This window comes from Rhinolophus sinicus, chromosome 3 (assembly GCF_057876585.1).
Source record: "Rhinolophus sinicus isolate RSI-liver-muscle chromosome 3, RSI-T2T, whole genome shotgun sequence".
Lineage (NCBI taxonomy): Eukaryota > Metazoa > Chordata > Mammalia > Chiroptera > Rhinolophidae > Rhinolophus > Rhinolophus sinicus.
In genome coordinates this window covers 94,173,733-94,190,251 of record NC_142503.1, presented here as the reverse complement: position 1 = coordinate 94,190,251, position 16,519 = coordinate 94,173,733, and the positions used below count along the sequence as shown (strand labels likewise).

The 16,519-nt window shown below is 39.5% G+C and overlaps 1 protein-coding gene and 1 pseudogene across 3 annotated transcripts in view; one reads left to right on the top strand and one right to left on the bottom strand.

Moving 5' to 3' along the window:
- Positions 1-16,519, top strand: part of LOC109460015 (general transcription factor II-I repeat domain-containing protein 2) — a 372,825-nt gene that overhangs the window by 321,406 nt on the left and 34,900 nt on the right. For 2 of the 3 annotated variants that reach the window (XM_088796794.1, XM_019755013.3), the window contains exons 2-3: positions 1,394-1,497; positions 8,935-9,073. In XM_088796794.1, coding sequence (XP_088652920.1) covers positions 1,394-1,497; positions 8,935-9,073 — 243 coding nt within the window. Of the gene's footprint in view, positions 1-1,393; positions 1,498-8,934; positions 9,074-16,519 lie in introns of those variants that run through there. The other variant, XM_074328446.2, reaches the window with a different exon arrangement.
- Positions 15,596-16,296, bottom strand: LOC109459971 (small ribosomal subunit protein eS24 pseudogene; annotated as a pseudogene).

Genomic DNA, 16,519 nt, shown 5'->3' with positions numbered 1-16,519 from the left:
CTCTAGGGGGTTCACTGGTTACACAAGTCACAAGTGAGTGTACCCCGCACCTGCAACTGGAGAGAAACAAGAACCAGTTTCATCCAGCAAGACTCATCCCTATGACTGGGACCTGATCTTCAGCTAATTATAATGTCATTATAATCTTATTTGCATTGTGGTTACTATGACTCCCATCTTGCACCTGACACCATGACAGTTCCACAGAAACCAAATAAGGAAGAAAAAGCAGGAAAGAAAGGGTCCCACCCGAGGGAAGGAGATGAATGAACTACATCAATAGGACTTCACCAAGTCCCACCCCGGGACGGATAAGGACCCTTGATCGTGACCTCTGTGCAACTTGTTCTCTGAGTTCCCCCCCACTTTCCTCTCAAGTGTGTACTTTCATTTTCAATAAATCTTTTTTCCCTTTCCTGTATCTGTCTCCCTCTTGAATTCTTTCTTGTATGGAGACAAGAACCCAGTCACTGCTGCTCTGGGTTGAGTCCTCTCTTGAGTCCTCTCTTGGACGTCTCCACGAGGCTCTGGTGACATCTCAACTCATATAATATGTGGTTCCCTTGATTTTAAATTGAGGGGGCTGAGAAAAGGTCAGAGGCGAAAGTGATTGATTTAGTGTTCCCTTCATAGAAGAAGAGCCTGGGTGCAGCCCACGGGGGTCATGGAGCTGGTTGGTGGTCTGCGAAACCCACACCGTGGCTCTCATGGTTGCTGGTTCCTCATGCTCGATAAGCTTGCATCACCAGCCTGGCTACTTTGCTTGTCTTTTGCTTACAAATATAATGAAGCCAACCATGGCAGGGGCATGACACATCTGACAGGTATTTATTTTGCATGCTGTATTTCAAAAAGCTCTTGACGGTGCTGGAGAAACTTTTTCAAAAAAATTTTTTTAATGCTAACTTGATTTAGAGTTTGCCAAAGTTTGGAATGAGTTTTTATGCGGAAGTCCTAGCAGGAAAGAAAAGAAGGGATTTTTCTCTTCCCGGCTTTAATATACAAACTCACTTAGCGCCTTTTTCTGTGTATATGAAATGGCATGTGGGATCCCTTTGGGTACCACGTGCTGGCACTGCCGTGCTGAAATCTGACTAAACATCTTTGGATCAGTGAGGTTCATTGTCTTCTCTTCCTCATCTGGGAAGTAGTCAACATGCTTCTCTAGCATAACACTTGAATTTATTTTGTGAGGAGGTGATGTGAAAAATACACTATGTGAAAGATAGCATTATCATACAGAGATCTCGGGCAAATCATTTAATGTCTTTAAATGTGAATTTCTCCTACTCTACGGAAAGGTTTGATGTAGGTCGTTTGGGAGGACCCTCAGCTCTAAATGTGTGTTTAGCAGGACACTGGGTTTCACTTTCTTCTTTCTTCTCTTGCACAGGGATCATGGCCCAAGTAGCAATGTCTACTCTGCCAGTGGAAGATGAGGAGTCTTCAGAGAGCAGGATGGTGGTGACATTCCTCATGTCTGCTCTCGAGTCCATGGTGAGGCGGGCTACAGTTCTGTAAAACGTCCCATGATTGGATCACTGTCGGAATAACAGACCTGTGAAACATTTCACTGTCATTTTTAATGTTCAGCTTAAGTTTTCATCCTGTCTGTGTAAGCGTACCCTTCTTCACAGAGGATAATGGGCTTGTCAGATGATTTTTTTAAATTAATTATCTTTTTTGTTGTTGTTTTTCTTACATACGGATATAATGATATTGATTTAAGCTTTCCAGATCTGAAAATTTAATGAAGGCATCTGTGTAACCTTGTTTGAGAATTTTTTTTGGTCTAAATTCAAAAGTAAATTAATAATCCGCTTATATGCATCTGTTTACATCGAAATGTCAACTGTACCTTGAGGGTAAAAATTGGATGACAGATTTACATAACCTCAAAGTATCAAATGCAAGATAATTATTGATTAAAAAGGGAAAATCAGTAACTTTATAAAAGTGAAGAAACCTGACAGACACCCCCTTAACAAAGTGATCAAAATGAGCATCAGCAGCAATGGGACAGACTGACACCACGTGCCTCCTGACAGGGTGCCCTGGGAAGGAGCAGTACCCATTGCTGTGGCATTCCCACCAGAGTGCACAGCCTGAATCTAATGAGGAAACATCAGACAAACCCAAACTAAGGGACATTCTACAATATAACTGGACTGGACTTATGTAAATGTCAGTGTCGTGAAAGACAAAGAAAGGATGGAGAACTGTACCAGGTGGAAAGAGACTGAAGAGACAGGACACCAAATAGAAAGAATAACCCTGGATTGGATCCTTGACCAGAAAAAATAGAGAGAGAGATGTATTTATTTTTATTTTATTTTACTTGTATTTATTTTTATTTTTCTGTAAAGAACATTATTGGGTGAATTGGCAAAGCATCAAACACACACATAACTCAGTCACATACACGCATGTGTGCCCACACATACACATCATATTTTAGCTGCAGAAAACCAAGTATAAAGAGAAATTTTGAAAGCAACCTATGATGGTAAACTGAATAATTGCCCCCAAAGACATCCATGGCTTCACCTCTGGGCCTGTGAGTGTTACCTTATTTGGCAAAAGGAACTCTACAGATGTGATTAAGTGAAGGCTCTTGAAATGGGGAGATTAGCCTAGATTTTCTGGAGGTAACTTACACTTTAAAAAAAAAAAAACTTGAAATAAGTTTTAAAAGAAAACATCAAGGTCTATTTGAAAAGAACTAGAAATACCTTAAGCAAGAGCTGATCACATTCCTTCATCTGACAAATATTCATGAAGTAAGTGCCTTCTGTATCTAGGCCGTATGACTTGAGAAGACAGATGACGTTCCCCGCACATACTTGTAGAGCTCATATTCCATTTGGGGAGACAGACAATAAATTCTGTGTTTGTATTAATAAATATAATATTATAATGAAAAGAAAGGTCAAGAAGCAGGTTTAGGTGAGAGAACAAATGGTTAGATAAGCAGATGGTCTGGGAGAAATTCTCTGGGTAGTTGCCTTTTCTGAAAAGACCTTGAAGAAGTGAGTCCTGCCAGTATCCAGGGGCAGAGTATTCAAAGCCATGAGAACAGCTGTGCAAAGGCCCTGAGGTGGGAACAAGTTTGTTGTTTTCAAGGAACATCAGGAAGTCCAGTAGTACAGGAGCAGACTGAGGAAAGGAAACGTGGTTGGAGATGAGGTTCAAGAGGCACCTCGCAGTCAGATCATGAGCCCTGGACGTTGTTCCTCAGTGCGGTGGGAGGCCATTGGAAGGCTGAGTGAAGAAGTGCTGTGCAGGAATGGTGTTTGTGTGAGCAAAATCGATACACATGGAACAAGAGTTGAAGCAGGGAGATCAGTCAGTGAGCTGTGGCTGTGGCTCGGGTAGAAAACGTCAGTGTTCTGGTCCAGGGTAGGAATGGTGGAGGACGTAAGAGTCACGGGACTAGAAAGATCTGTTGAAGGGAGAATTGATAAGACTTACTGATGGATTGATGTCAGCTATGAAGTGTTCTTGAGGGGAAATCAAGAGGTCTTTTTTATATCATATAAAATTTACTACTTTAACCATTTCTAAGTGTACAGTGCGGCGGCATTAAGCACACTCGCATTGTTGTGCAGCCATCGCCGCTACCCATGTGCAAAGCTTCATCTTCCTAAACGGGACGCTGCACCTTAAATAATTACTCCCCCTCCATTCCTGCCCTACACCTCTAGGAACCAAGGAGTCTGCGGGTTTTCTAAATGAATTTTTATTGAAGAATACTTTTAAGATTTACAGAAAAGTGGGAGAGTACAGAGTTCCCATATACTCCTCACCTATAACTTATATAACCACGGTACATTGTACGTCATTATGACACCTTTTTCAAAACGAATAGGCCAAGATTGGTACCTTACTGTTAACTAATTCCAGACTTTTTTCAAATTTCATCAGTTCTTTTCTATTCCAGGGTCCACCCCACCCCCCTGGTACCACATTGCTTGTCGTCATCATGTCTCTGTAGGCGACTTTGATCTGGGACACTTTCTCAGTCTTCCCTTGTTTTATACACCTTGACAGTTTTGAAGAGTACTGGTCAGGTATTTTATCGAATCTCCTTTAATTTGGGTTTCTCTAATACTTCCTTCTTGTCTAGACTGGGGTTAAGGGTTTTTGGAAAGAAGACCACAGAGTGAAGTGCCCCTCTCATCACTTGTATCAGGGGTGCATGCCATCAGCATGTCTGATACTGGTGAGGTTCACCTTGATCGCCTGGCCACGGTGGTGTGAAGATAAATTTTACATGTCAACTTCACTGGGCCATAGGATGCCCAAATAGCTGGATAAACAGTATTTGGGGTGTTCTGTGAGGGTGTTTCTGGAAGAGATGAGCGTTTGAATTGGTGACCTGAGTAAAGCAGATGGCCTTCCCAGTGCGGGCGGGCCTCATCCAATCCATTGACGGCCCACACAGCACAGAAGGATGGAAGAAGGTTGACTTTGTTCTCTGCCTGCCTGTTGAGCTGGCCCATCGATCTTCTGCCCTCGTGCTTCTGGTTCTCAGGCCTTCAGACTTGGACAGAATTTATGCCATCAGTTCTCCAGCTCTCAGGCCTTTGAACTACACCACCAGCTTTCCTAGGTCTCTAGCTTGCATCGTGGGACTTCTCAGCCAATCACCGGTGCCAATTCCTTATAATAAACCTCATGTTATATGTATATAATCTCTTACCGGTTCTGTTTCTCTGGAGAACCCTGACTAATACAGGTAGCACCTGCCCCACTTCTCCATTGTCAAGTTACTATCTTACCCTCCCCATGTCTTATTCTGGTGAGTCACTAAGCCCAGCCCATAAATAATGATGCTCAGTGCTTGTAATAGTAAGGTGACATGTCCTCTGTCACTGTGTGTGGGTGGGAGTGCGAGCCCCTCTGAAATGCTATTGTAATAAGTTTCAAGAACCTTAAAAACATTTACACCTTTTGACTCAGGTATTCCACTTGTCTGATTCCATCGCACAGAAATAATCAAACATGCACAGAAATACTAATGTTCTTAGGCATTTATTATAGTATTATTTGTCATAGAAAAAAAAACTTTTCAATAATATTATGTTTAAAGTGTCATATGATGATTACATTGGACCCTACTGAATCATCCAGGACAGAATATTAGAAATTTATTTTAAAAACCATGTTTTTCAGGATTATAAATCCTCAAAAATAAGTAAATAAAGCAGAATGCCAACCTATGATACAGTAGTACGATTCTAATTTTTTTCTTTAAAAGTATGTGTGTGCATATTTCAAAATGTGAATAGTGATTGATTCTGCGTAATGAAGTTACAGGGGATTTTGTTTTTCTTCTGTATACTTTTCTGTATCTGCTAAAATTTTTATAATATACATATTTCATAACAAGAAAAATGTTTTTAAAAAGATCTCTTCTTGGGCCGGCCCGGTGGCTCAGGCGGTTAGAGCTCCGTGCTCCTAACTCCGAAGGCTGCCGGTTCGATTCCCACATGGGCCAGTGGGCTCTCAACCACAAGGTTGCCAGTTCAATTCCTCGAGTCCCGCAAGGGATGGTGGGCTCTGCCTCCTGCAACTAAGATTGAACATGGCACCTTGAGCTGAGCTGCCTCCCGGATGGTTCAGTTGTTGGTTGGAGCGCGGGCTCTCAACCACAAGGTTGCCAGTTCAATTCCTTGACTCACGCAAGGGATGGTGGGCAGCGCCCCCTGCAACTAAAATTGAACATAGCACCTTGAGCTGAGCTGCCGCTGAGCTCCTGGATGGCTCGGTTGGAGCATGTCCTCTCAACCACAAGGTTGCCGGTTTGACTCCCACAAGGGATGGTGGGCTGTGCCCCCTGCAACTAGAAAACAGCAACTGGACCTAGAGCTGAGCTGCGCCCTCCACAACTAAGACTGAAAAAACAACAACTTGAAGCTGAACAGAACCCTCCACAACTAAGATTGAAAGGACAACAACTTGACTTGGAAAAAAGTCCTGAAGTACACACTGTTCCCCAATAAAGTCCTGTTCCCCTTAAAAAATAATAATAATAATTTTTTAAAAAAAGATCTCTTCTACTGATAAAGTCCAAAGTAAGGCTAAAAATCGATAACTTCACCTGATACCAGAGTCTATATGTTGGATTAACTACTGAATTTTTGGCTCATTTGACACGATTTGCCATGAAGCTAATGGGGTCTGTGCTTCTGGGCCCCCCTCTTACACTGGCACCTTCTATGGCTTTGGGAGAGTCCTGGAAATATGACCACATATGTTCCTGTAAAATTTGCTAGAATAAGGTATTTTAACCCATCAGTTAAAGTTGCTGTCTCCTCCTCTGACTTTCCCTCTGCCCCAGCCCCTCAGCTAGTTTCCTGTGGCTGCTGTGACACATTACACAACCTTAGTGGCTTTAAAGAACGCACATTTATGATCTGACAGTTCTGGAAGTCAAGGCAGAAAATGGGTTTTATAGGGCTAGAATGAAGTTGTCAGCAGGCCTGCGCTACTTCTGGAGGCTACCGAGGAGAAGGTGTGCCTGGCCTTTTCCAGCTTCTAGAAGCTGCCCACATTCCTTGGCCCACATTGCTTGGCTTGTGGCACCTTCCAGCAAAGGCACCTCTCTACCCTCTGATTCCATTGTCACATCTCCTCCTTCTGTGTCCCTCTTTGTGTTTTTTTTTTAAGATTTTATTGGGGAAGGGGAATAGGACTTTATTGGGCTACAGTGTGTACTTCCAGGATTCTTCCAAGTCAAGTTGTTGTCCTTTCAATCTTAGTTGTGGAGGGCGCAGCTTCAAGTTGTTGTCCTTTCAATCTTAGTTGTGGAGGGTTCAGCTTTAAGTTGCTGTCCTTTTAGTCTTAGCTGTGGAGGGCGCAGCTCAGCTCCAGGTCCAGTTGCCATTGTTAGTTGCAGGGGGCGCAGCCCACCATCCATTGCAGGAGTCGAACTGGCAACCTCATGGTTGAGAGCCCGAGCTCCAACCGACTGAGCCACCCGTCCGCCCCTCTACGTCCCTCTTTTTCTCATCAGGACCCTTGTGATCGCATTGGGCTCTCATTATTCCAAGAAAATCTTCCCATCTCAAGATCCTAAATGTAATCACATCTGCCAAGTCCCTTTTGCCATGTAAAGTAACATATTCACAGGCTCTGGGGATGAGGATATGGACGTCTTTGTGGGGCCATTATTCTGCTGACCATAATCCACCATGTCTGGTGATGCTGGAGTGGACATGGCATCTTTGGGGTCTCGAGAAGGGGAAGCTGGGCTGGGGATACATTTAGTTTCATTTAGTGGCAGGTATTATGTGGCTTGCTGTTATTTTTGTGTCTGGGTAAGTTACTGCTATTGGATGCCTTGATACACTAGAAGTCCCAGTGTAAGAATGGTTCCAGGAATATTCCTGCAGTCCACTGTGTCAACTCATCCGGTAACATGACATCAAGGGGCAAGGCCTGAGGTCGTATGGTATCCAGAAGTATCTGAGAAGTAGAGGCGAAACAAGGTTTTAAATGTACAGAGCCAGAAGCTAGTCTGGAAAATTCTTCCAGTCTTTAAATTGGTAAAATTGTAAACAGAGGATTTGTTTTTAATTGATGCCTTGTCAAAACAGAAGTTCCCTCTGGTCAAGAATATACTCAGTAATGTAGCATATGCGGTATTAAATAAACATTGTGTGAAATTTGTGAAAGGAGTTACACAAAGTAGCCCGTATCAGGATGCTTGTCTGTAGGGCATGCCTGGAGCCCTGTGATGAACAGCAAGTGTGTCTGTGTATCAGTCTCCATGTTTTCTGCATCCTGCCCGTCGATGATAAAAATGTGATCAACCATGTTGGAGGAAATATTAAATTATTAAAATGATATTAAAAAATTATTGTCACAGGAAGAGGCAGTCAAAGAGTCTGCAGCCAATATACCGTAAACATCATAAAACTCAGAGAAGAACATAGGAAAAAAGATTCTTACCCATTTCCAATGCAGAGGGGAGGGTTCCCACACCAACAAGCAATTCTCTTCCGACACCAGCGGGGTGTCCTACAATTAAACTCAGTTCTGACACTGTCTTCCCAGACATAGCATCCGACCCCACAAGACTGCCCCCGCTTCAGATGCCAATTTTAAGTCAAGGTTGTCACCTATACCTCTGATCTATTGGCTATAAATGGGGGTTCCTACACCCCCTCCTTTGATCAGTTAATATGCTAGAGTGGCTCACAGAATTCAAAGAAGCATTTTAATTATTAGATTCCTGGTTTATTATAAAGGGATGCAACTCAGAGCAGCCAGATGGAAGAGATGCATAGGACAAGGGATGGAGAAAAGGCAGGTAGCTTCTGTGCCCTCTCCAGGCACCCCACTCTCCCCAAATCGTTTGTTCACCAACCCGGAAGCTCCCCCACCCCATCCTTTTGGGTTTCTATGGAGGCTTCATTATGTAGATATGATGGATGAAATCACTGGCTATTGGTGACTGAATACAACCTCCTACCCTCTCTCCTCCCCAGAGGTCAGGAGGTAGGGCTGGATGTTCCAACCCTCTGATTGATCCTCGGGTTGGTTCTCCTGGCAACTAGCCCCCGTCTTTAGGTGTGGTCCAAAAATCAACTTCTTTAACATTATAAGAGACGCTTTATTGCTCTCTTCACTTAGGGAATTCCAAGGGTTTTAGGAGCTCTGTGCCAGGAACAGTGGACAAACACCAAATGTATATTTCTTATTATATATCACAGGTGGTTAATAAAAATGTTTTTCTCTGGGTTTTATGATGTTTATGGTATTTGCTTGATAAATTTTTGTGGGGTTTTTTTGGTGGTTTTTCTCATTCTAAATAAATACTCAATGTGTACCTAACTTTATATTCTTTTCTTAAAGCAGACCTTTCGGGCCCCACAAACTCTGGATCTGCCATTGTATATACCACTTTATTCTTTGTTTCTATTTCAGTGTAAAGAACTGGCCAAGTCCAAGGCGGAAGTGGCCTGCATCGCAGTGTATGAAACAGACGTGTTTGTCGTCGGAACTGAGAGAGGACGTGCTTTTGTCAATGCCAGGACGGATTTGCAGAAGGATTTCGCAAAATACTGTAGGTGTTAATAATTGTATCCTTTGTATTAATAAATCTTAAGATATTTGCAGGCAAGTCTTATGTAATGTTTTCTTCTGCGATACATAAGCGTTATTCTAAAAATGGTTCTGACACATCTTTGACTTGTCACACCGGTGAATATTTACTTAATACTGGTGAGTCCAAGAAATATGGCTGATTTATTTTGTACTGTGTCCTCAACAGGGTCTGGTTTTATAGAGTAAGTTTGAAGCACATAGAGTAAATTGTCTTTGAAACCTAAAATAAACCCACATTTAAAAAAAAAAAAAAAACTTTTATTTTACTCCTTCCCAAAGGAAAGGGAAAAAAATGCCTTCAGGGCTTGTTGAGTATTATTTTTGGTTAATAAACATTATACTCCTTTTTCCCTTTTTTTACTGTGGGACTTTCAGAGCCTTCAATATGCCGATGTATTGTGAGTGCGTGGGAACCTTAGTGAGCATACCTGGCCATATGTGAGGGACACTCTATGGTGTCAAAACCTACACCTTATATAATGTTTGTCTCTGTCACTGCAGGTCATCTACCATGTACTGAGTTAGCAATTTGGCATTTCCTAGAATCAAGATAGGGAAAAAAACAAATAGGAAAATTTAATCAGAGGATAGATATAGATATAAATACAGCTGTATAGATATATAGATGTCTCCAAGGATGGGCAGAGCAGATACATCTATACCGGGGTGCCAAAAAAATGTATACACATGACTTGTATTCATCTTTTGTTATCAGTATATATTGAGTATTACAATTTTGATACAGTATTTTTCTTTCTTAAAATGTGTATACTTTTTTTGGCATCCTCTATATAATTTTACTGCAAAATAAGTGTATATCTACCTACCTAAGATTTTATATACACGTATATATACGTGTGTATATACACATATATACATATATAGTGTGTATATATATTACGTATATATATAATGTATATATATATATAAAGTGTGTGTGTATGTGTAGATATATATATATATATATATATATATATATGAGAGATTGATTCAGATTGACTTCTAAAAACCTAATTGACTTTGTTCCAAAGACTTTCATATGTTGTGTTTTTATTATTATTTATTTCAAAATATTTTCTAATTTCCCTAGCAATTTCTTTTTGACCATGGTTACTTAGGAGAATGTTGCATACATAACCTATTAATATTTGGGGATTGCTTGGTTATTGATTTCTAATTAACTCCCATTGTGGTCCAGATATATACTCAATATGATTTTAATCTTTTTTTTTAATTAAAGTTTATTGGGGTGACAATTGTTAGTAAAGTTACATAGATTTCAGGTGTACAAGTCTGTAATACATCGTCTATATATCCCATTGTGTGTTCACCACCCAGAGTCAGTTCTCCTTCTATCACCCTATATTTGATCCCTTTTACCCTCATCTACCACCTCCCTCCCAGATTTTAATCTTTTTGAATTTATCAAGATCCAATTTATGGTTTAGCACACCATTTATTTTGGTGACTATTCCATATGCACTTGAAGAGAATTTTGTATTCGACAATTAATAGACCAGGTAGGTCAGGTTGTTAAATAATGTTATTCAATTTGTCTTGATTTTACCTACTTATTTTATCAATTACTAACAAAAGAGTGTTAAAATCTCCAACTAGATTGTGTATTTGTCTGTTCCTCCTTTTTGTTAGTATATTCTGCTTCATATATGTTGAAGATAAGAAATGTTTTCCTGGTGAATTGACCCTTCTGTTCCTCATGAAATGTTCCTCTTTGTTTCCATTTATAAACCTGATCTTGAAGTCTACTTTGTTTTGTATTTATATGATATACATATACATATGTGTGTGTGTGTGTGTGTGTGTGTGTGTGTGTGTGTGTGTGTGGAGAGAGAGAGAGAGTGGCTATATGCATATGCATTAATATATAGTGGCTAAAAATAAACATAGCCACATCAACTTTCTTACGAGTAATATTTGCACATGGTATATCTTTTTCCCCTCATTTACTTTCAGCCTTCTGTGTCTCTTGTAAACATATGCAGTTAGATCTTTTTTAAAAAAAGCAGTCTGAAAATCTCTTACTTGGATTGTTTCATCAATTTGCATTAAACATAATTATTTATATGGTTTAATTTAAGGCTGTTATCTTGCTGTTTCTTACCTATTGTCTCATATGATCTTTGTGCCTAATTTCCTGCACTGTTTTAAATTGAGAACATTTTTATATTATGTTTTTTCTCTATTGACTTTTTAGCTCCTGGTTTTATTTTTTATCGGTTGTTCTTGGGATTACAATATGCCATCCTAATAGTGAATCTAAAATTAATATTTTACTACTATACATACAATGTCAGAATCTTAAACTGTATAATTCTGTTTACTTCCCTCTAACCCTAATATGTTATATATTCTACAGTATCTTATTATGTTTACTTTAAGCAATCACTTTCCAAACTTTTAAAAAATAATCTTTTATAGTTATCTACATTTGTACCATTTCCAATACTCTTTTTTCCTTTTTGTAAATCTAGATTTCCATCTGGGGTTATTTCCCTTTAGCTTGAAAAACTTTCATTAGCATTTCTTTTAGTGTAGGTCTAATGGTAACAGATTTTCTCAGATGTTGCCTATTAGAAAATGTCTTTACCTTGCCTTCGTATGTGTGTGTGTGTGTGTGTGTGTGTGTGTGTGTGTGTGTGTTTAGAAAAATAACATAAAATTTACCATTTTAACCATGTTTATGTGTACAGTTCAGTAGTGTTAAGTATATTCACATTGTTGACAGCCTACTGAATGGAAGTAGATATTCGCCAATGATACATCTAACAAAGGATTAATATCCAAAATTTATAAAGAACTTGTACAACTCAACACCAAAAAAAACAAAACAAAACAATCCAACAATTTTAAAAATGGGCAGAGGATCTGAATAGACGTTTCTCCAGAGGACAGAGGGCCAATAGACATATGAAAAAATGCTCAACATCAGTAGTCATCAGAGAAATGCAAATTAAAACCACAACGAGGCATCACCTCACACATGTCTATCATCAATAAATCAACAAACAAGTGTTGGAGAAGACGCGGTCTTGGTAGGATTGCAAATTAGAGTAGCCACTATGCAAAACAATTTGGAGTTTCCTCAAAAAATTAAAAATAGAACTACCTTATGATCTAGCAATTCCACTTCTGGGTATTTATCCGAAGAAATCCAAAACACTAATTCAAAAAGATATGCACCCCTATGTTCACTGCAGCACTATTCACAGTAGCCAAGATATGAAAGCAACCCAAGTGCCCACCAGTAGACAATTGGATAAGGAAGAGGTGGTACATGTATACAATGGAATATTACTTGGCCATTAAAAAGAATGAAATCTTACTATTTGTGACCACATGGATGGACCTAGAGAATATTATCCTAAGTGAAGTAAGTCAGACTGAGAAAGACAAAATCCATATGATCTCACTTACAAGTGGAATCTAAAGAACAAAATAAATAAAATAAAAACTGAGTCAGATACAGAGAACAAACTGATGGTTGTGAAAGGGGAGGGGACTTTGGGAGCTGAATGATAAAGGTGAAGGGAGTAAGAAGTACAAATTGGTAATTACAAAATAGTCATGGGGATGTAAAGTACAGTATAGAGAATATAGTCAATAATGTTGCAACAACTATGTATAGTGTCAGGTGGGTATGTATAGTGTGAGACTAATTGAAGGATCACTGCATAAATTATATAAATGTCTAACCACTATGCTATCTATAACCTGAAACTAAAATAATATTTAATGTCAACTGTATTTGAAATTTTTTTTTAAATTAGAAAGGAGAGAGCGAGAGAAACATAGCTAATTACGTAGAAAATATATTAAATGTACTGTCCATGGATTTTATTTGAAAGAAATTTATGATTTCATTTGACCATAGCAGGGCACTTTATACAGAACTGGGAGTGTGTAATTAAATGGCAACCACGCTCATTTCAGGATTGTCTCTCACTATCACAAACTGCATTCTTAAGGTAATTACTTTGATTATTGTTTTAATGATGCATTTAAAATTATTACTGATATTGAGAGAAGAATCATAAAATATACACACAAAACAAAATGGCTGTTGTGCTATATATGGCTTGATGAGAAAAAATAAATTAACTTTTTATTCTGTAATGAAATAAAATTCCACTTATATAAAAAACTGATTTTTAGAAATAGCAGTGTCCCATAAGACCTTTAGGCTCTCTTCACTGTGTTTCATTCTTTTTTGTTTTTGCCCCTCCTACTCGATGATTTCAAATGACTTGTTTTAGAGTTTGTTCATTTTTTCTTTTCCTGATCAAGTAGGCTGTTGAACACCTCTAGTGAACTTTTCAGTGCAGTTATTGTATTTTTCAGCACCAGGTTTTCTGTTTGGTTCTTATTTGTAGTTTCTATTAGGTTGGTGCAAACATAATTGTGGTTTAAAAGGTTAAAAATAATTGTAAAAACCACAATTACTTTTGCACCAACCTAATACCTTTGTCAATGTTCTCATTTTGTTCATGAATCATTTAATTTCATCTGTATTCTCTTTCAGCTCATTGAGCATCTTTGCACTCTGACATTATGACAGTTGTTTTAAATTCTTGATCAGGCAGTTCGTAGATGTGCATTTTTTTAGGATTACTTTCTGGATTTTTATTTTGTTCCTTTGATTGGGCCTTGTTTCCCTTTTTCTTTGTATGCCTTGTAATTTTTTTTCTGGAATTTTGTATTTGAAAAAAAACAACCGCCCCTCCCAGTCTTTGTATACCGGCTCCTACAGGGGAAGACCTTCACTAATCAGTCTGGCTGGCTGTTCTAGAACCTCTCAAACCTTTTTGAATCTCTTTCTCCTTCTGGTTTCTGCCCACAGAACTGCAGCTCTAATATGCTGCTCACCTCTGTTTTCAGCAGCTTCCAAACTCTGGTGCCAATTCCATCAGTGCTCTGAGTCAGGCAGGACAGAAACCAGCAGCCCCCAGACAGGCCAGAATGTTGGATGCACAGTCCACTCTTTTGCTTCTATCGAGAGGAGCCCCAGCATTAGGGAGTTTCCTCTCAGGAGCGCTGCACTATGCCACATAGAGCAAGAGGCACAAACAGGTGCACCAAATGCCAGGTATTTTCCTTCCCCTTGCGCTGGAATCCCTTCTTAGTTTTACAGTGGCTTAGATGCTGTAGCTTCTCAACTGGTCGGTGGACTTCTCCTGGAGGTGTTCTGACCTATATATTGTTAATTTGCTGTATCTGTTTGGAAGTGAAGGCCTGTTGCTTCTTAGCCGTATTGCCGATGTCACTCTCCTGCTTTTGTTTTCTTTTTTAAATACTTTTTTTAAAGTTTTCTTTTTAATTGGGGAAGGGGAACAGTGTGTTTTTCGGGAAACACTCTAACCAACTGAGCCATCCGGCCATCCACCGGGAGCTCAGTGGCACCTCAGCTCAAGTTGTTGTTTCAATCTAGTTGTGGAGGACGCAGCTCACTGGCCTTTGTGGGAATCGAACCAGGGCTAGCGCTCTAACCACCTGAGCCATCTGGTTGCCCTCCTGCTTTTGTTTCTGAGGAATATTTTTACTTGCTGTGGAATTCTAACTTGACAGTTTTTTCTTTCAACCCTTTAAAAGTTTTATTCCACTGCCTTCTGGCTCCCACTGTTTCAGATACAAAGTCAGATTAGAATTCTTATTTTTGTTCTTTTAAAGGTAATGTATCATTTCTCTTAGCTCTGTTTAATCTTTGGTTTTCAGCAGTTTGGCCAGGATATGTCTATTTGTGCTTTTGGCCATTTTGGCCATTATCTCTTCAAATATTTATTCTGATCCGTTTTCTTCCTCATTTACACATATAGAAGAAAATTTGATATTGTCCCACAGGTCATTAAGGCTCGGTTCCTTTTTTATTTTTATTTTTCCCATTCTTTTTTTCTATTCAAGGTTCAGATTGGATAGTTTCTGTGACCTTTCTTGAAGGACACTGATTCTTTCATCAACAGTGTGCTCTTGTTGAGTTCATCTTGTGAAATTATCATTTCTGATTATTTTTTATTTATAGAACTCTATTTTCTTTTCTCTCCTCCCTACCCCCCCGTGTGTGTGTGTGTGTGTGTGTGTGTGTGTGTGTGTGTGTTTTGTTAGCATTTTCATTTCTCTATTGGGATCTTGTATATATTCACCCATTCTGTTCAATTCCCCTATAAATTCTTTAATGTGTTTATAGCAGTTGTTTTAAGTCCTTATATGACAATTTCAATATCTGGGTCATTTGTGGTCCTGCTTTTATAGATTTTTTTTTTTCTCTTCATCATGGGTCACATTTTCCTGCTTGTTCACATTTCTACTAATTTTTTATTTTATCTTGGGTTTTATGCATATTCGTATGTTACATAAACCTACTAAATAATGTTGCATTTTGTTAAATTATTGGCAGGTCACCTTGACCCTGTGGAGACCCTGTGTGGACGAGTCTATTTTGGTTTTGCCCTTAGTCTTGGAGTGTGGCCCTTACTCCTAAGCTGTGCCTGTAGTTTCACTAGGTGTTTAACCAGCTTCTCTGACTTAGCGGGACTTGAATTCTAATCTCTGTCTTTCTAGTACCACACAGCCATTTAAATCTCTGCTCAGCTCCTTTTTTTTTTTACTTAAAAGTTCTTAGTTTATTAATTCTCTCATGAAAAATCTGCTCAGTCACCACAGAGAAAGTCACTGACAAATCTTGACTCTTTCTTTGTGCACCAACATTGGCCATCGCAGCCCCCCTAACTTTCTTCATTCTGTTCTTGCATTCCTTCCACTGTTTTCTTGAGGCCTTTTTCTTCTCATACAGGTCGTGTCTTGCAAGTCTGTGTTTGGGTTCACTTTTCTTTGTGTAATCCAAGGAATCATAAATCATGCCAAAGCCAGGTGTCTTGCCACTACCAAAATGGGTTCTGAATCCAAATACAAAAATGACATCTGGTGTGGTCTTGTACATTTTGGCCAGTTATTCCTGAATTTCTGTCTTAGGTACTGTTGCCTCCCCAGGGTGAAAGACATCGATGACCATTAGTCCCCATTGAAGTCGTCTATTGGTCATGAACTTCCTGGTCTGGATAGTCACTTAGTCATTCATGATGGTGGCCCTCCCTCAAGTAGCCAGGGAGGAAAAAAGCTCTGCTCAGCCCTTTAGCTTCCAAATGCTGCTTTTCCTTAAAGTCTCACCCTGTGCTTGCACAGTTGTGAGGCCAGTCAAGAATTTGGGGGAAGTTTATATAAAGACATTGGGTCTCCCATCTGTGACTCATGCCTTTCCAGGATTCCCCCCTCAATTTCTGACCCCAGTGGCAGTCCCAACATGTGACATAGGTTTTCCACAAAGACTTCTGCATTTTGGTTAAACTCTATTTCCCTGAGAACCACAGGAACTAAAGTGTCCCTATAGAGGAAG